This window comes from Gorilla gorilla, chromosome 4 (genome assembly GCF_029281585.2).
Source record: "Gorilla gorilla gorilla isolate KB3781 chromosome 4, NHGRI_mGorGor1-v2.1_pri, whole genome shotgun sequence".
Taxonomy (NCBI): Eukaryota; Metazoa; Chordata; class Mammalia; order Primates; family Hominidae; genus Gorilla; species Gorilla gorilla.
This window is the reverse complement of record NC_073228.2, coordinates 136,524,155-136,540,150: the sequence shown is the minus strand read 5'-3', so window position 1 is coordinate 136,540,150 and position 15,996 is coordinate 136,524,155. Positions and strand designations below refer to the sequence as shown.

The window sequence follows — 15,996 nt, the reverse complement described above, 5'->3', positions numbered from 1 at the left end:
AGCCATAAATCAAAAGACTAAAGATTTGACTACCTAAAAATTAAAAGTTACAAAAGATACCATAAAGAAAGCTGAGGCAGCTGGGTGCGGTGACTCACACCTGTAATCCCAACACTTTAGGAGGCCAAGGCAGGCAGATCACTTGAGGTCAGGAGTTTGAGACCAGCCTGACCAACATGGTGTAACCCTGTCTCTACTAAAAATACAAAAATTAGCCAGGCGTGGTGGTGCATGCCTGTAGTCCCAGCTACTCGGGAGGCTGAGGCAGGAGAATCGCTTCAACCCGGGAGACGGAGGCGGAAGGAAGTAAGCTGAGATTGTGCCACTGCACTCCAGCCTGGGCGACAGAGCTAGACTCTGTCTCAAAAAAAAAAAAAAGGGAAAAACGAAAGAAAGTTGATGGACAAATGATAAACTGGGAATAGGTACTTGCAATGTATGTGAAAATAATTAACATCTAGAATCTATTAAAATGTGACAAATCAAGAAAAAGACAACCTAGTAGAAAAACTGGCAAAGAGATATGAATAGGTAATTCTTGGAGAAGAAATACAAATAGACAACATATGAAAAGACATTTAACTTCACTAGTAAAGAGGGAAATGTAAATTAAAGTGCAAGCATTTTTTTGTGCAGCCAATAAAATGTCAGTAACAAAATCCAGACATGGAAATGGGCACTTTCATATACTATTGGTGGAAATTTTCTAAGTGTTTTCAGAAGGCAATTTGGCATTAACTAAAAAATATACATAACATCTGAGCCAGTAACTCCATTTCTAGGAAGCTGTCTTTTTGACATATCGGCTTTAGTGTGCAAAGACACACTGTGCAGCATTATCTGTAGTAGCACATATTTAAAAGCTTTCTAATATGTTCAATAGTGGTTAAATAAAGTAGATATCATGCATTTTACAGAATATGCAGCCATTAAAAATACAAGGTACTTGAATATATGAACGTAAAAGATTATCACCACGTTAAATGGAAAAAAAAAACTCAGAAAAATATCTACCTTGTGATAATGCTCACAAAGAACAAAAAGGATGTATTTGGGTGTACTACGTGCAAAGCCATTGTGAGGGAAATGAAAATATGTCACCAACTTAATAATTCTTAAGGGCTGAATCAAAGTTAGACATTGTCATGGAAATGAGCCTAAGTCTACCTTGAAGTGTGTTCTGTGGTTTGCAGTTATGGAGCGTGGGGAAGCCCAAATATCTGTAATACAAGGCTGAATGGCTTTAGTTGTATAAGTGGTACAAAATATTATTAAGTACAAAGGTAGGAAAAAAATCACATATGTTTGGGAAGGGCTTAATCAACATAACATTTCAAGGATGGGAGATAGCACAGGAAAATATGGGACATATTAAGGGAACAAAATTGTTTGGTTAGAACACAATTGGTAGTAGGAATTGAAATGGGAAAGCCCAGGTATGGAAGTCTTTCCTAAAATTAGAAGGGAATAGGGACCACCAGCTTTAGGAAAATTAAGCTGGCGGAAGTATAATGGGTGGAGGTGGGGGTAGGAAGGACGGTAAGAGATAAGAGGTGGGAAAGCTGCCACGGTTAATAGGTGAGAGTTACTTAGGCTGAAGCCATGGAAAGAAAGCAGCTCTGGGCTGGGTGCGGTGGCTCACACCTGCAATCCCAGCACTTTGGGAGGCTAAGGTGGGAGGATAGCTTGATCCCAGGAAGTCGAGGCTGCAGTGAGCTGTGATCATAGCACTGCACTCCAGCCTGGGTGACAGAGTGAGATCCTGGACAAGAACCCTATAGGAGCTATTGAGTGACATATAGTGGCCCAATTAACTTAACACGCTTTTATCACTTGGACTTTACAGGCATTTAACATCAAATAACTTACAGAATGACCTTGAAAGTCCATGACTGTCTGGTGAGGCAAAGATTTGAATTTCATGGGCTGCAAACTGTTATGGTCAAGTAGTCATCTGGCTAGTGTATCAGCTCCACCACCTGCCTGGAGTATGCACATCTCTCAGTTAAATGCATATACTAACTCATGCGAAGTAGTATGATTTCTTTGTGAAAACTGGCTCTTAAAAGAAAGTGAGAGGCCGGGTGAGGTGGCTCACGCCTGTAATCCCAGCACTTTGGGAGGCCAAGGTGGGTAAATCACTTGAGGTCAGATGTTAGAGACCACCCTGGCCAACATGGTAAAACTCCATCTCTACTAAAAATACAAAAATCAGCCGGTGTGGTGGTGGGCACCTGTAATCCCAGCTATTTGGGAGGCTGAGGCAGGAGGATCGCTTGAACCTGGGAGGTGGAGGTTACAGTGAGCCGAGTTTGCAAGAATGAACTCCAGCCTGGGTGACAGAGCCAGACTCTGTCTTAAAAAAAAAAAAAAAAAAAAAAAAAAAAAAAAAAAAAAGTGAGACTCTCTCGGAGCTCAGAAAATAATGATTTATAAATTACTTTAGTCTGATATTTAAATACTCATTAAGAGTCTGAAAGATTTCATTAAAAATTTCAGTAACAATCGATTGCATTTTATGAGGAAAAATGATGGCTTTAATGGCATTTATATTTCCGGTAATCCATGAAAGTCTTAACAAGCTTGTCCAGCCTGCCTTATTTTGTTGTTCTGTTTTGTTCTAGGCTTTTAGCAGACTGAAGCCATGGTTTTTAGTTTTGTCTCTAGTGATGAGCAGAAAAGAGGGATGAGGAAGAGGCTTTACTGGTCCAACCAGAAACAGAAGCTAAGAACCCATGACTGGATTCTCTCCCTTGGACACCCCATAGACCAATATCTCACCTTCCGGGAGAGGACCCTTCCAGCTCTTGCTTCTTTAAACCTATTAACTTAGTTTTCTTTAGCTAGACTCCCAAACATCAGCTTTTACAATTCAGCCTATGGTTCAATCACTATGGCAAGATAAACATTTGTTTAGGTGTGAAACACCACTGGCTATCTTTGGGTTTTGTAATCTACCCTCTTGAGGTTGCAGGAGCTACCGTGAAACCTTACTGCATCCATGGTCATGATGGAAATGGTGACTATAAGGTGAGCCCTGAATAAAGCCCTCATCTGAAGCTCCCCTGAATGCAGGGACCCAGGCTCTGCAGAGCCTCACAGAAAGCTGGCTACCTTGGATGCAAAACTGTAAAGGTTACGTGTTTACAATGAGTCTTAAAAGAAGCATGACCTGGCCAGGTGCGTGGCTCATGCTTGTAATCCCAGCACTTTGGGAGGCCAAGGCAGGTGGATCACAAGGTCAAGAGATCAAGACCATCCTGGCCAACATGGTGAAACCCCGTCTCTACTAAAAATACAAAAAATTAGCCGGGTGTGGTGGCAGGCGCCTGTAATCCCAGCTACTTGGGAGGCCGAGGCAGAAGAATTGCTTGAACCCGGGAGGTGGAGATGGCAGTGAGCTGAGATCGCGCCATTGGAGTCCAGCCTGGGCAAAAAGAGCGAAACTCTGTCTCAAAAAAAAAAAAAAAAAAAAAAGTATTACCTAATATGCAACCTTCCACATCTGGGGAAAAATGAGAGTAGAACATTTTGGGCATGGGGTAGAACACCATATCTTGAGTGATATATTCTAAAATCATTTAAATTGGTATATTGTATTAGTATGGGGTAATACATTTCAAATGATGGATAATTTCCCCCTTTTCATCTATGTGTCTCTGACCATTGCCAATGCTTATACTTAGTGATGTTTTTAGATGATTACTAATAACAGATGGTAATCAGCTTTTCTTGAAAATGCACTGCTGACTTCCTGTGTTACCTTAAATAGACAGCTGAACGCAACAATTACACTGACTGCATGCTTTATTCTAAGACGTGAAAGAATGAGGGAAATTTTGTACCTTACTTTCTTCTGGGTGAGAAGGCAAATTTAGGGCTCACCGTATAAATCTTGAGAAGGCCACTGTTTGCGAGCATAAGCCCACAAAGACTCAATTTTGGGGAAATTTGTATCACTTCTTTTCATTTAGAAGAATCCATCTGAGTACCAGGTAAGAGAACTCAGTAAACAGCCTGGCTTTCTTCCTTAACAAGCCTAAATTGCTAGAAAGCACTCCTGTACCTCTCCACCCTCGCCAGGCTCCACCAAGCTCCCTCATAGGTCCTCACTCTGCTTAGCATGCCTCTGTGACTGAGGCACTTTTCTCTGCTGAAAAGCCCTTCCTTCTTATCCCAGGCCCAGGTCAAAAACAGACTATGGAGCACCTACCAAGGTCTCCATCAGACAGACTGTCAGCAGTATGGAGGAGGGACAGGGAAAGATATTCCTGTTTTCCCAGAGCCTGACAAGAAAGTGGCAGAGCAAGGGTTGTTGAATTCTTTTTTATTTTTTCTGTTATAGCCTAATCTTGGAAGTGATGGGAATTCTTATTCCTGCTGCCACTGGTTCTCAGGGTACGCAGGGATAGCTGGAGAGCTCCTACGTATGTTTTTCTATTCAGTGAATACATATGAAACCCCAGGTCCGCAGGTCAATGGGCTGTAAGTAAGAGAAGAGCTGACCTTGCAGCAAAATACTTACAAGTAAAATTGAAAACAAAACCAACCTGCCTATTTAACTTGGTCCCTGGTCCACTCTAAACATTGCCCCATTTTTCTTGCTCCCCATCACAGGAGAAGTTGTTATAAGAATTATCTATATTCGCTGTCTCCATTTCTTTTTTTTTTTTTCTGAGACAGTTTTTTTCTCCTGTTGCCCAGGCTGGAGTACAATGGCACGATCTTGGCTCACTGCAACCTCCGCCTCCCGGGTTCAGGCGATTCTCCTGCCTCAGCCTCCTGAGTAGCTGGGATTACAGGCTAGGCACCACCAGGCCCAGCTAATTTTTGCATTTTTAGTAGAGACGTGGTTTCCCCATGTTGGTCAGGCTGGTCTCGAACTCCTGACTTCAGGTGATCCACCCGCCCTGGCCTCCCAAAGTGCTGGGATTACAGGTGTGAGCCACCGCGCCCGGCTGCTGTCTCCATTTCTTACTACCCATTCTCTCCCCACCCAACTTGACCAGGCTTCAGTTCCAACTGTGCCACTGACTGCTCCTCAGTCATTAACAACTTCCATTTTGTCAAATTTAAGGGCCACTTCTTAGTCCTTATCTTATTTGACTCCAAATAGCATTAGATTCTTGATATATTTGCTTCACTTGGTTTTCAAGATACCACATCTTTTAAAATCTTTTCCCACATCACCAGCTGCTTATTTACTGGATTTGCAAACATAACTAGTGGTGGGACCTTTCCCTTCTCTCTCTATGCTCATTCCACATGTGATCTCATTTCATGGGTTAAATGCCGTGGATATGCTGATGACTCCCCAGTGTACACCTTTCCCTTGAACTCTAGGCTCGAGGTTATATATCCAACTGCCTGCTTGACAGCTCTGCTTAGATATCTACAGGCACTTCAAACTTAAAGTGTACAAAACGGAACTACTGATTTTCTCTACCCAGTCCCACCCATTTTAAGGAATGGCAACCTGTTCTCCCAATATCCTGTTGTTCAAGTAAAAATATGTAGGAGCAACCTTTGGTTATTTTACTTTCCCTCCCTTACACTCAATTCAGAAGCAAGGCCTGTCAACTCTCTCTCCAGAACAAATCCCAAGTCTATCACTTCTCTCCATTTTCACTGCTACCACCTGATCTAGCCCACCACCATCTCTTGGTTACTACAAGTCTCCTCATTAGTCTCTGCTTTTACTCTTGCCCTTTACAATCCATTCTCCACACCCAGCAGCCAGTGCAATTTCTTCCAACTAGAAATCAGATTATATTACTTCCCTGCTTCAAACCCTCCAGTGACTGCCCAATGCAGTTAGAATGAAATAAAACTGTTTACTACGGCTACAAGGCATGACATACTCTGGGAATGGTCTATCTCTGACTGTATTCCACCCATGCTTGCCTTCTTCCTGGTCCTTGAACACTTTCTGTTCGTACTGATCTTGGCTGCTGCATTAACTATTCTCTCTACCTGGAACGCCTGCACCCCATTTTTTGCATATCTTGCTCCCTTCTCATCAATCAGGTCCCAGCTTAAAGGCCCATCTGTTATGCTCACATTGTTCATTTTCACTGTAATACCTACCACTACTACCCATTTTGTTATTAATTTATTTAATTTTGTTTCTTCATCCTTATATACTTAGTATCTAGAACAGTATCAAGCATTTATGTACTCAAATTTTTATTGAACAAAATCCTAATATACAACTATGTATTATGTACACAAGCACCTCACTGAAGAGTTACAAAATATATAGAAATAAGTTATGGTTCTAAACCAGGAAGTATAAGTAACAGTTAAAATGTGTTTATATAAATACTAGTTTTTTAACGGTTATAAAAAAAGGTCATGCCCGTAATCCCAGCACTTTGGGAGGCTGAGGAGGGTGGATCACTTGAGGCCAGGAGTTCAAAACTAGCCTGGTCATCATGGCGAAACCTCGTCTCTACTAAAAATACAAAAATTAGCCCAGTGTGGTAGCACATGCCTGTAATCCCAGCTACTTAGAAGGCTGAGGCACGAGAATCGCTTGAACCCAAGAGGCAGAGGTTACAGTGAGCAGAGATCATGCCACTGCACTCCAGCGTGAGAGAACCAGTGAGACTCCGTCTCCAGAAAAAAAAAAAAAAAAAAGCAGGGGGCCACTATGGTAGCAGCATGTCACAGTGGTTCTGATATCTAATTTTATCTCTACCATTTACCTGGGTAATCTTGGGTAGCCTGCTTAATCTCTCTGATAAATACTTGCCCTTTAAAACAGAGTTAGATACAATAATTAAATTGATTATGCTATCATGTAGTATTCAATTGCTATTATTGTCTTCTATGCACAGCCCTCAACCTCAAAGAATGTTTAAATGGGAACAGAAACCTACATTTTCTTAATGAATTTAGTTCTTTAGTGCTATTAAAGAATAGAGAATTTAAGAACTTAAAGAATGGAACACGACAAAGAAAGCTGGACTAAATCGCCTCTGAGCTTTTCTGACTCTATACTGAATAATAGTATAGATTTTTAAAAATTCTATTTTATAGATGACGAAACGGAAACTCAGAGTGTCTAAATAATTTGCTAAATATCTTCAGTCAGGACTCAAAATCACCACTATGGAGAATAGTATGGAGGTTCCTAAAAAACTAAAGACAGAACTACCATATGATTCTGCAATCCCACTTACTGGATATTTACGCAAAGGAAATGAAATCATTAGGTTGAGGAGATATCTGCACTCCCATATTTATTGCAGCACTATTCATAATACCTAAGATTTGGAAGCAACCTAAGTGTCCATCAACAGATAAATGGATAAAGAAAATGTGGTTCCTCTCAGGCGCGGTGGCTCACGTCTAATTCCAGCACTTTGGGAGGCTGAGGCGGGTGGATCATTTGAGGTCAGGAGTTCGAGATCAACATGGCCTACATGGCAAAACCCTGTTTCTACTAAAAATACAAAAATTAGCCAGGTGTGGTGGCAGGAACCTGTAATTCCAGCTACTCGGAGGCTGAGGTGGAGGTTGCAGTGAGCTGAAATCACACCACTGCACTTCAGCCTGGGAGACAGAGACTCCGTCTCAAAAAAAAAAAAAAAAGTTGTTAATATATACAATGGAGTGCTATTCAGCCATAAAATAAAATGAGATCCTGTCATCTGGAATAACATGGATGGAACTGAAGGACATTATGTTAGGTGAAATAAGCCAGGCACAGAAAGACAAACTTTGCATGTTCTCATTCATTTGTGGGAGTGAAAAATTAGAACAATTGAACTCATGGAGATAGTGGAGATGATAGTTACCAGAGACTAGGAAGGGCAGTGAAGATGGTTAACGAGTACAAAAATATAGTAAGAATAAGATCTAGTATATGATAGTACAACAGAGTGACTACAGTCAACAATTTATTGTACATTTAAAAATAACTAAATAGTATAATTGGAATGTCTGTAACAAAAGGAAGGATAAATGCTTGAGGTGATGGAAACCTCATTTACCCTGATGTGATTATTATGCATTGTATGCCTGCATCAAAATATCTCATGTACCACATAAATATACCGGCTATATAGCCATAAAAAATAAGAATAAAACTTTTTTTAAAAAAAAGAATTCAAAATCTGGACATCTGTAGTGTTCAGAGACTGCACTTTTAACCATGTATTATGGACTTCTGAGGCTTTTTAAAAAAGGTAAAACTTATGTTGGACTTTTATACAAAGTCCAATGTCTTGCTTTTAATATCCATTTTTATTTTTCCATCACAACCAACTTATTCCAAACAGAAGTTTTGGTGTTTTTTTTTTTTTTTTTTTTGAGACAGGGTCTCTTTCTGTCACCCAGGCTGGAGTGCACTGGCACAATCTTGGCTCATTGCAACCCGCCACGGGCTTCTGAGTAGCTGGGATTACAGGTGTGTGCTACCACGCCCAGATAATTTTTGTATTTTTTTGTAGTGATGGGGTTTCGCCATGTTGCCCAGGTTGGTCTCAAACTCCTGGACTTAAGCAATCCACCCACTTTGGACTCCCAAAGTGCTAGGATTACAGGCGTAAGCCACTAAGCCTGGCAAAATAGGTTTTTACCGACAAAAATCTGTTTTGATTTGTGTCTCTTCAAATAAACTATAATATCCTTGCTAGAAGTTACTGGATCTCCTATTCCTTAATGCTCAATGAATGTTTGATAAGTCTATTGGATACACAGCATCTGTTGTTAAAGAACTAAGAAAAACTAAAAAGTCCCCTAAAGGCATAAATGAGGTAGCTGAGAAGACTAAAAAGAATTATTAAAGGCAAAAAAAATAAAAAACAAAAAACAAATATATGTATGTGTAGTCTACTGGGCAAGAATTCCTTAAGTTTTGCTTATGTTCTTGTTTCAGCACCTTAAATTCCAAGACTAACCACTTTAAACTGTTGGATCTAATATCTAGGAGAGATGGCAATATTCAAAGAGGTTAAAAAACAAAAGTTCTCATTTGGTGCAGGCATACAATTCTATGAGCCATTTTGGACCCAGGGAGCATTGTAATGTTAACGTACCCACTCACAATGAAATGGGACAAAAGATATATCCATGGAATACTCTCAAAAAATTGTTTTAAAAGTTAAATTTAATCTAACAAAAATCTTAGTATAATTTATTTTTTAAAAATAACATGTTAATTGGCTCACTCCCAATATTTCACAGTAAATGTAGGATCTAGTTTGTCTTACGTGATTACGTACTTCCTAAAACTTGTATATGCCAAAAATATGCCTAGGCAATTCTGGGACCACCTTTGTTATCATCACTAACTAAAAAAGTCCTCATACTGAAACCAGAGTTCTCCTGTCTTCCTGAGCCCTGTGGTCTGAATGCCACTGCTCAGGTTGGTTTGTTGACTATGCTGTATCTGACCAGAAGACTTAGAAGAGAAGCTCTCCGTGTAACTCTCTTAGTGCTAAGGAAGATATTTGCCATTCTGGAAAAAACAACCACCACCAAAATCTAAGGTAAGTAATAATTCTCCTGCCACAAATGAACAGAACTGCTAGATAGACTTATAACAAAACTTATTTTAAATTCATAGTTGAGCTCACAAGAAAGAAAGGGAAATCCCTACATAACAGAAACGAAGATAGAAGTGAAAACCAGACCAGTCAGTATGTAACCTGACAGACAAACTAAACTTGGGGTTATTATTATTACTGTTATTGTTAGTTTTGAGACAGAGTCTCGTTCTGTTGCCCAGGCTGGAGTGCAGTGGTGCAATCTTGGCTCACTGCAACCTCTACTTCCCAGTTCAAGCGATTCTCCTGCCTCAGCCTCCTGAGTAGCTGGGATTACAGTTGTGCACCACTACACCCAGCTAATTTTTGTATTTTTTTAGTACAGATGGGGTTTCACCATGTTGGCCAGGCTGGTCTTGAACTCCTCACCTCAAGTACATCCGCCCACCTCGGTCTCCCAAAGTGCTGGGCTTACAGGCATGAGCCACCGTGCCCAGCCATGAACTTGGCGTTATTGTTTTTATAACCTAGGGATTGGTTCTTATCATCCAGGACAGAAGATGAAGGATAGGACCCAAGTAAGGAAGAAGATTAGAAGTGACTCCCAACACAAAAAAAATGGGACTCTTCAAGAGCTATAACATCAATCCTCAATGAAAGAGTGGAAAATTAATAAGCTGAAAATTCAAAGTCTTGGGCAAATGCTTTATATAGTTTTGGGGTTCAAAGTTATGCTACCAGTGAGTATAGTCTAGGAACCTACCAACTAAGAAATTAACAAAAACCCTACATGCAGGCCAGTGTTTTCTCTGGAGCTCTTAGTTAATATAAAACCAAAATTTCTGTGTAGATGGACCTCTACAAGGAAAGGTCACAAGGGAGTCTCATAGAAAAAACAACACTACTAAAGATAAGCACACAATTAAATGTTAATAAAAACAGAAACTTCACTAGGGGATAGAATCAACATACAAAACAGCAGAAGCAGACTCCTCAAAATGTGAAATTAAAAAATAACAATCTGAAAGAGAATATAAAATGTGTATAGTTAAAATGAGTAAAGACACATTCAAGAAGGAATCAAAATACTAAGGAAGAAAATACATCATAAGCCTGGCACAGTGGCTCACATCTGTAATCCTAGCACTTTGGGAGGCCTAGGTATAAAATGTGTATAAAATGAGTAAAGACACATTCAAGAAGGAATCAAAATACAAAGGAAGAAAATACATCATAGGCCTGGCACAGTGGCTCGCATCTGTAATCCTAGCATTCTGGGAGACCTAGGCGGGAGGATCGCTTGAGGCCAGGAGTTCAAGACCAGCCGAGGCAACATGACGAAACCCCATCTGTAATAAAAATACAAAAATTAGCCGAGTGGTGGCATGCATCTGTAATTCCAGCTATCCGGGAGGCTGAGGAATGAGAACTGCTTGAACTCAGAAGGTGGAGGCTGCAGTGAGCCGAGATCATGCCACTGCACTCTAGCCTGGGCGACAGAGCCAGACTCTGTTTAAAAAAAAAAAATTATAAAAAAACCATGTGAGTTTCTGAAAAAGAACAAAATAGAACTTATAGAAAAAAATGGAGGAAAAAAAATGACAACTCAATAGGCAGTAAAAGTAGCAGCTAAATAATTTATGAACTACAAGATATTTACCCAGAGCCCAGTATATGCAAGAGGGGTTAAGCAATGTAGAGGAAAGAGGAGGTTATGTCTAATAAAATGTGAAGAAGGGGAAAATAGTGAGAAATGGAGAAAGAATAATATTTGAAGAGATAATGTATGAAAAATCCCCAAAATTGATGGAAGATATCAGTCCTCAGATCAAAAAGCACAATTTATGAGCAGAAGAACTAAAGCTGAGTCTAGACACACTATTATAAAAATACAGAACACTGAAGACAAAGGGAAAAATCCTAAGAGAACCAGGGGAAAAAAGCAGATTACTTTTAAAGGAATAATTAAAATGATTTCTCAACTGTAACCATAGAGGCCAACAAAAAATGAAATATTTTCAAAGTGCCAAGAGAACAAAACTGTCAATCTAGAACTCTATGCTCAGCTAAACTATCAAATTAAGGGGAAAAACTTCTCAAAGACTGATAGTTTACCACTAACAGTCATTCACTGAAAAAACTATTGAAGAATATACTCCAAAAAAAGAAAACTGAACCTAAAGAAGGGAGGGGTGGGATTTAAAAAGCAAGAATGAACAAAGAAATTGGTAAACATGCGGGCTTATGAAACCACCACAATAATTATTACTCATTTGTGATGATTTAAAAACAAGGTAAAACTAAAATATTAGACAAAAGAAATAATGCAGATGAGAGAAGATAATTAGTATTCAGAAAGAAGATAAAACAATTCACATTAAAGCTATGGTTTTTAAACTTTGATGTGCATCAGAATCACCCAAAATGCCTATCAGAAATAGACTGCTGGGCCCTACCTCTCAAATTTTTGATCCAGGTCTGGGGTAGAGGCTGAGAGGCATTTCTAACGTGTTCCAAGGTGATACTGATAATGGTGCTCCACAACCACTTTGAGAACTAATGCATATGATTTTAAGTCAAATAAGTATGTTAAAAATTAAAAAGTTAACACTCAAATAACTAAAGTAGAATACAACCGATCCTTGAACACAGGTTTGAACCGTGTGGGTCTATGTTTATGTAGATTTTCTTCCACCTCTGCCATCCGAGACAGCAAGACTGACCCCTCCTCTTCTTCCTCCTCCTCTTCAATGTGAAGAGGACATGGATGAAGACCTTTATGATGATTCATTTCCACTTAACAGAAAATATATTTTCCCTTATAATTTTCTTTTCTTGTCTCCAGTTTACTTTATTGTAAAAGAATACAGCATATAATACACATAACATACAAAACATATGTTAATCAACTGTTTCTGTTATCAGTAAGGCTTCCAGTCAACAGTAGGCTATTAGTAGTTAAGTTCTGAGGGAGTCAAAAATTATATGTGGATTTCTGACTGTGTGGGGGGCTTAGTGTCCCTAATCCCCATGTTAGATGGTCAACTGGATAACCCAAAGAAGGGAAAAAGGAGGAGACAAGAAAAATAAATCCATCTCAAAAAGGCAGGAAAGGAAAAAAAGATGGCAGAAATAAATCCAACTCAATTGAGTAATCAGAATGAATATGAAAGGCCTAAATTCACTGGTTAAAAGACAGACATACACTGGATAAAGAAAATTCTGCTATATGTAATTAAGATGGTGTGAGAAATGGCACAGAGATAGACAAAGTGACGAATTAAGTAGAACAGAGAACCCAGGCCAACCCAGGCACATAGGGAATTCTGATATATGACAGAAATGACACTGTAGGTCAGTGAGAGAAGGATAGTCTATCAATAAATAGAGCCAAGACAACCAGTTATTCATAACGGAAAAAATTCAACTTACAATTAAATACCTAAATGTACTTACATGTGAAAGGCAAAATTTAAAACTTTTAGACAAAAATATAGAAGTAGGGCGCGGTAGCTCACGCCTGTAATCCCAGCACTTTGGGAGGCCAATACAGGTGGATCACGAGGTCAGGAAATCGAGACCATCCTGGCTAACACGGTGAAACCCCATCTCTACTAAAAATGCAATAAAATTAGCTGGGCGTAGTGGCGGGCGCCTGTAGTCCCAGCTACTCAGGAGGCTGAGGCAGGAGAATGGCGTGAACCTGGGAGGCAGAGCTTGCAGTGAGCCGAGATGGCGCCACTGCACTCCAGCCTGGGCGACTGAGTGAGACTCCGTCTCAAAAAAAAAAAAAAAGATATATATATATCTTTATATATATCTATATATATCTTTATATATATCTTTATATATATCTTTATCTTTATATATATCTTTATATGTATATCTTTATATATATCTTTATATGTATATCTTTATATATATCTTTTTATATATATATCTTTATATATATATATAGAGAGAGAGAGAGAGAGAGGAGTAGGGAAGGATTTCTTAACAAGACACACAAAGAGCTAACCAGAAAAGGCTGCTAAATTCAACTAACTCAAAATCAAATCCAGTGTCATCAAAAGATGCTAAGTAAAAAAGATAAGCATAATGTTTGAAAAGACATTTGTAATACATATAACTGAAAAGGAATTGAAATGCAGAAGAGATAAAGAACACATTTAAATCAATAAGAAAAGACCAATAGGGCCAGGAACAATGCCTCACACCTGTGACCCCAGCACTTCGGGAGGCCGAAGTGGGAGGATTGCTTGAGCCCAGGAGTTTGAGGTTACACTGAACTATGATTGCACTATTGCACTCTAGCCTAGGTGACAAAGAGAGACTCTGTCCCAAAACACACAAAAAGACAAGACTAATAATGTATAAACAACGATTCATCATTTTAAACCTATGAGGTTGGCAAACATTAAGAAATTTATAAAACCAATGTCAGAGGATCCATCAAAGAAACCCTTATATACTGCTAGTGGTATAAATCAGTAGTCATTTCTGGAAAACATATAGTTTTGTAAAATTGAGCATACTCCACAATGCACTCCCACAAATATAACCTTATACCTTTCCTCCAGAAGACATGACAAGACCTGGAAAAAAACCCCAAACGTCCATCTGTAGGAGAATGAATACATTGTGGTCTATTCCCATAGTAGATTATGTACATCAGTGAAAATGAATCAACTATGGCCATAAACAACATGGATAAACAAAAGCAAATCCAAATAAAAAAGCAAGTCCTAGAATATCATATCATTTTTAAAAAGCTCAAAATATGACATATATATAAAACTTTTTTTAAAAAGCAGAGAAAGTAAAAATCTTTGTCACTGGTTACAGGGAATGGGGATGACAGAAGGTTGAGATAAGAAGGGAGCATCTAAGTGGATGCTAATCAGTGATAATGGTAAATTGGTTAGAGGGAGGTAGTATCATGAATACTCCTAGATATTAATATGCTTTATATCTTAACTTCATAACTTAAGCTAGTGTGTGTTTACATACATATATACATATATTTTCCAATCCATGGTATACATAAAATACCATATTTAAAAAGAAAAAATGAGGGGCTGGGCGCAGTGGCTCATGCCTGTAATCCCAGCACTTTGGGAGGCCGAGGCGGGTGGATCACTTCAGGTCAGGAGTTCGAGACCAGCCTGACCTACATGGAGAAACCCCGTCTCTACTAAAAATACAAGATTAGCCCAGCGTGGTGGCATGCACCTGTAATCCCAGCTACTTGGGAGGATGAGGCAGGAGAATCATTTGAACCTGGGAGGCAGAGGTTGCAGTGAGCTGAGATCGTGCCATTGCACTCCAGCCTGGGAAACAAGAGTGAAACTCTGTCTCAAAAAAAAAAAAAAGAAAAAAAGAAAAAAATGAGAGAAAAGATTACTAAAGTTATGTTAGTTAATTATCACCGCAATAAGAAAATCCCCAGTCTAATACTTACTGGTCAAGAGTCTTATAATAAATATCCAGATCCTTGTTCACAAGTTCTGTTGTCCTCATAACAATCATCATTTCTCTATACTTTTCCTCAGCATCCCGAAATTGTGGTTCTCGAAGTTCTTTCTTAAAATGAATAATTTCTTCTTCATAACCTTTCTGTCGCCCTAATGCCAAATTATGATTTCTTTTTATATTGTCTATGTTCTCTTCCAACTTCTGATGTTCACTGTAAAAAAGAAAAATGACAAATGAGGACCATTTTTTAGCTTTTAACCACCTGAAGTGGAAAAGTCATAGATTTCTTTAGATAGGTTAAGTATCATTCTCCTTAGCAATCAGTATATTATAACAGAGTCTCTCCTTGCTTATTATTTAGGGCTTTGGTACTAAAGAAAACCCCTCTCTTCCTTCCATATCTCTGCCCCACGTAGGTTGCTAAATAGCTAATTTTGTGTGTTAGAGAACCCTCATAGCATGTGATCACTGATAAAGTTCCTGGCCTTTAGACGCTAAGTAAAGCACTCTGGTGATTAATATTACAAATTCACAAACTTCTGATTGTGAACTGAGAATGCACAATTATCAACACTAAGAAGTTATGGATAACAGGCTTCATCATCATTTTGCTCATGTCAAAGGCACAATATGAATTAAATCATATATTAATTTTCTGCAGTAATACTTATTAAAAATTTAGATTCCTCCATGAAAACAAAATTTCTCTTGCACAAGTGTAAAAACCATAATAATGACCAAAAGAAGTAAAATATTCAAACTTTTCTGATAATTTGTCAGATTATACAAATTTCAATGTATGCTTTAAAAATCTTCATTTATTTATTATCACTTATTAAGCATCCTCTTATGTGTCAGGCACTACTCTCAAGCTTATGGGCATCCTTACAGAGTCGACTGGATTACATGTCTTGTTGGCATTTCTGTTATGTCCTGGTTGAAGAAACGTTTGAAAAACAGTTGTACTTAGTAATGTGAATGAATGTAAAAAGTACTGTTATGTACCAATTACAGAAGAAATTTTTTA

At 38.7% G+C, this 15,996-nt stretch overlaps 1 protein-coding gene across 4 annotated transcripts in view; it reads right to left on the bottom strand.

Annotated features, from left to right (window-relative positions):
- Positions 1–15,996, bottom strand: part of RAD50 (RAD50 double strand break repair protein) — an 89,469-nt gene that overhangs the window by 11,167 nt on the left and 62,306 nt on the right. For all 4 annotated transcript variants that reach the window (XM_019027582.3, XM_004042473.5, XM_055386572.2 and 1 more), the window contains exon 21: positions 14,956–15,180. In XM_019027582.3, the coding sequence (XP_018883127.1) occupies positions 14,956–15,180 (225 nt within the window). The remainder of the gene's footprint in view (positions 1–14,955; positions 15,181–15,996) is intronic.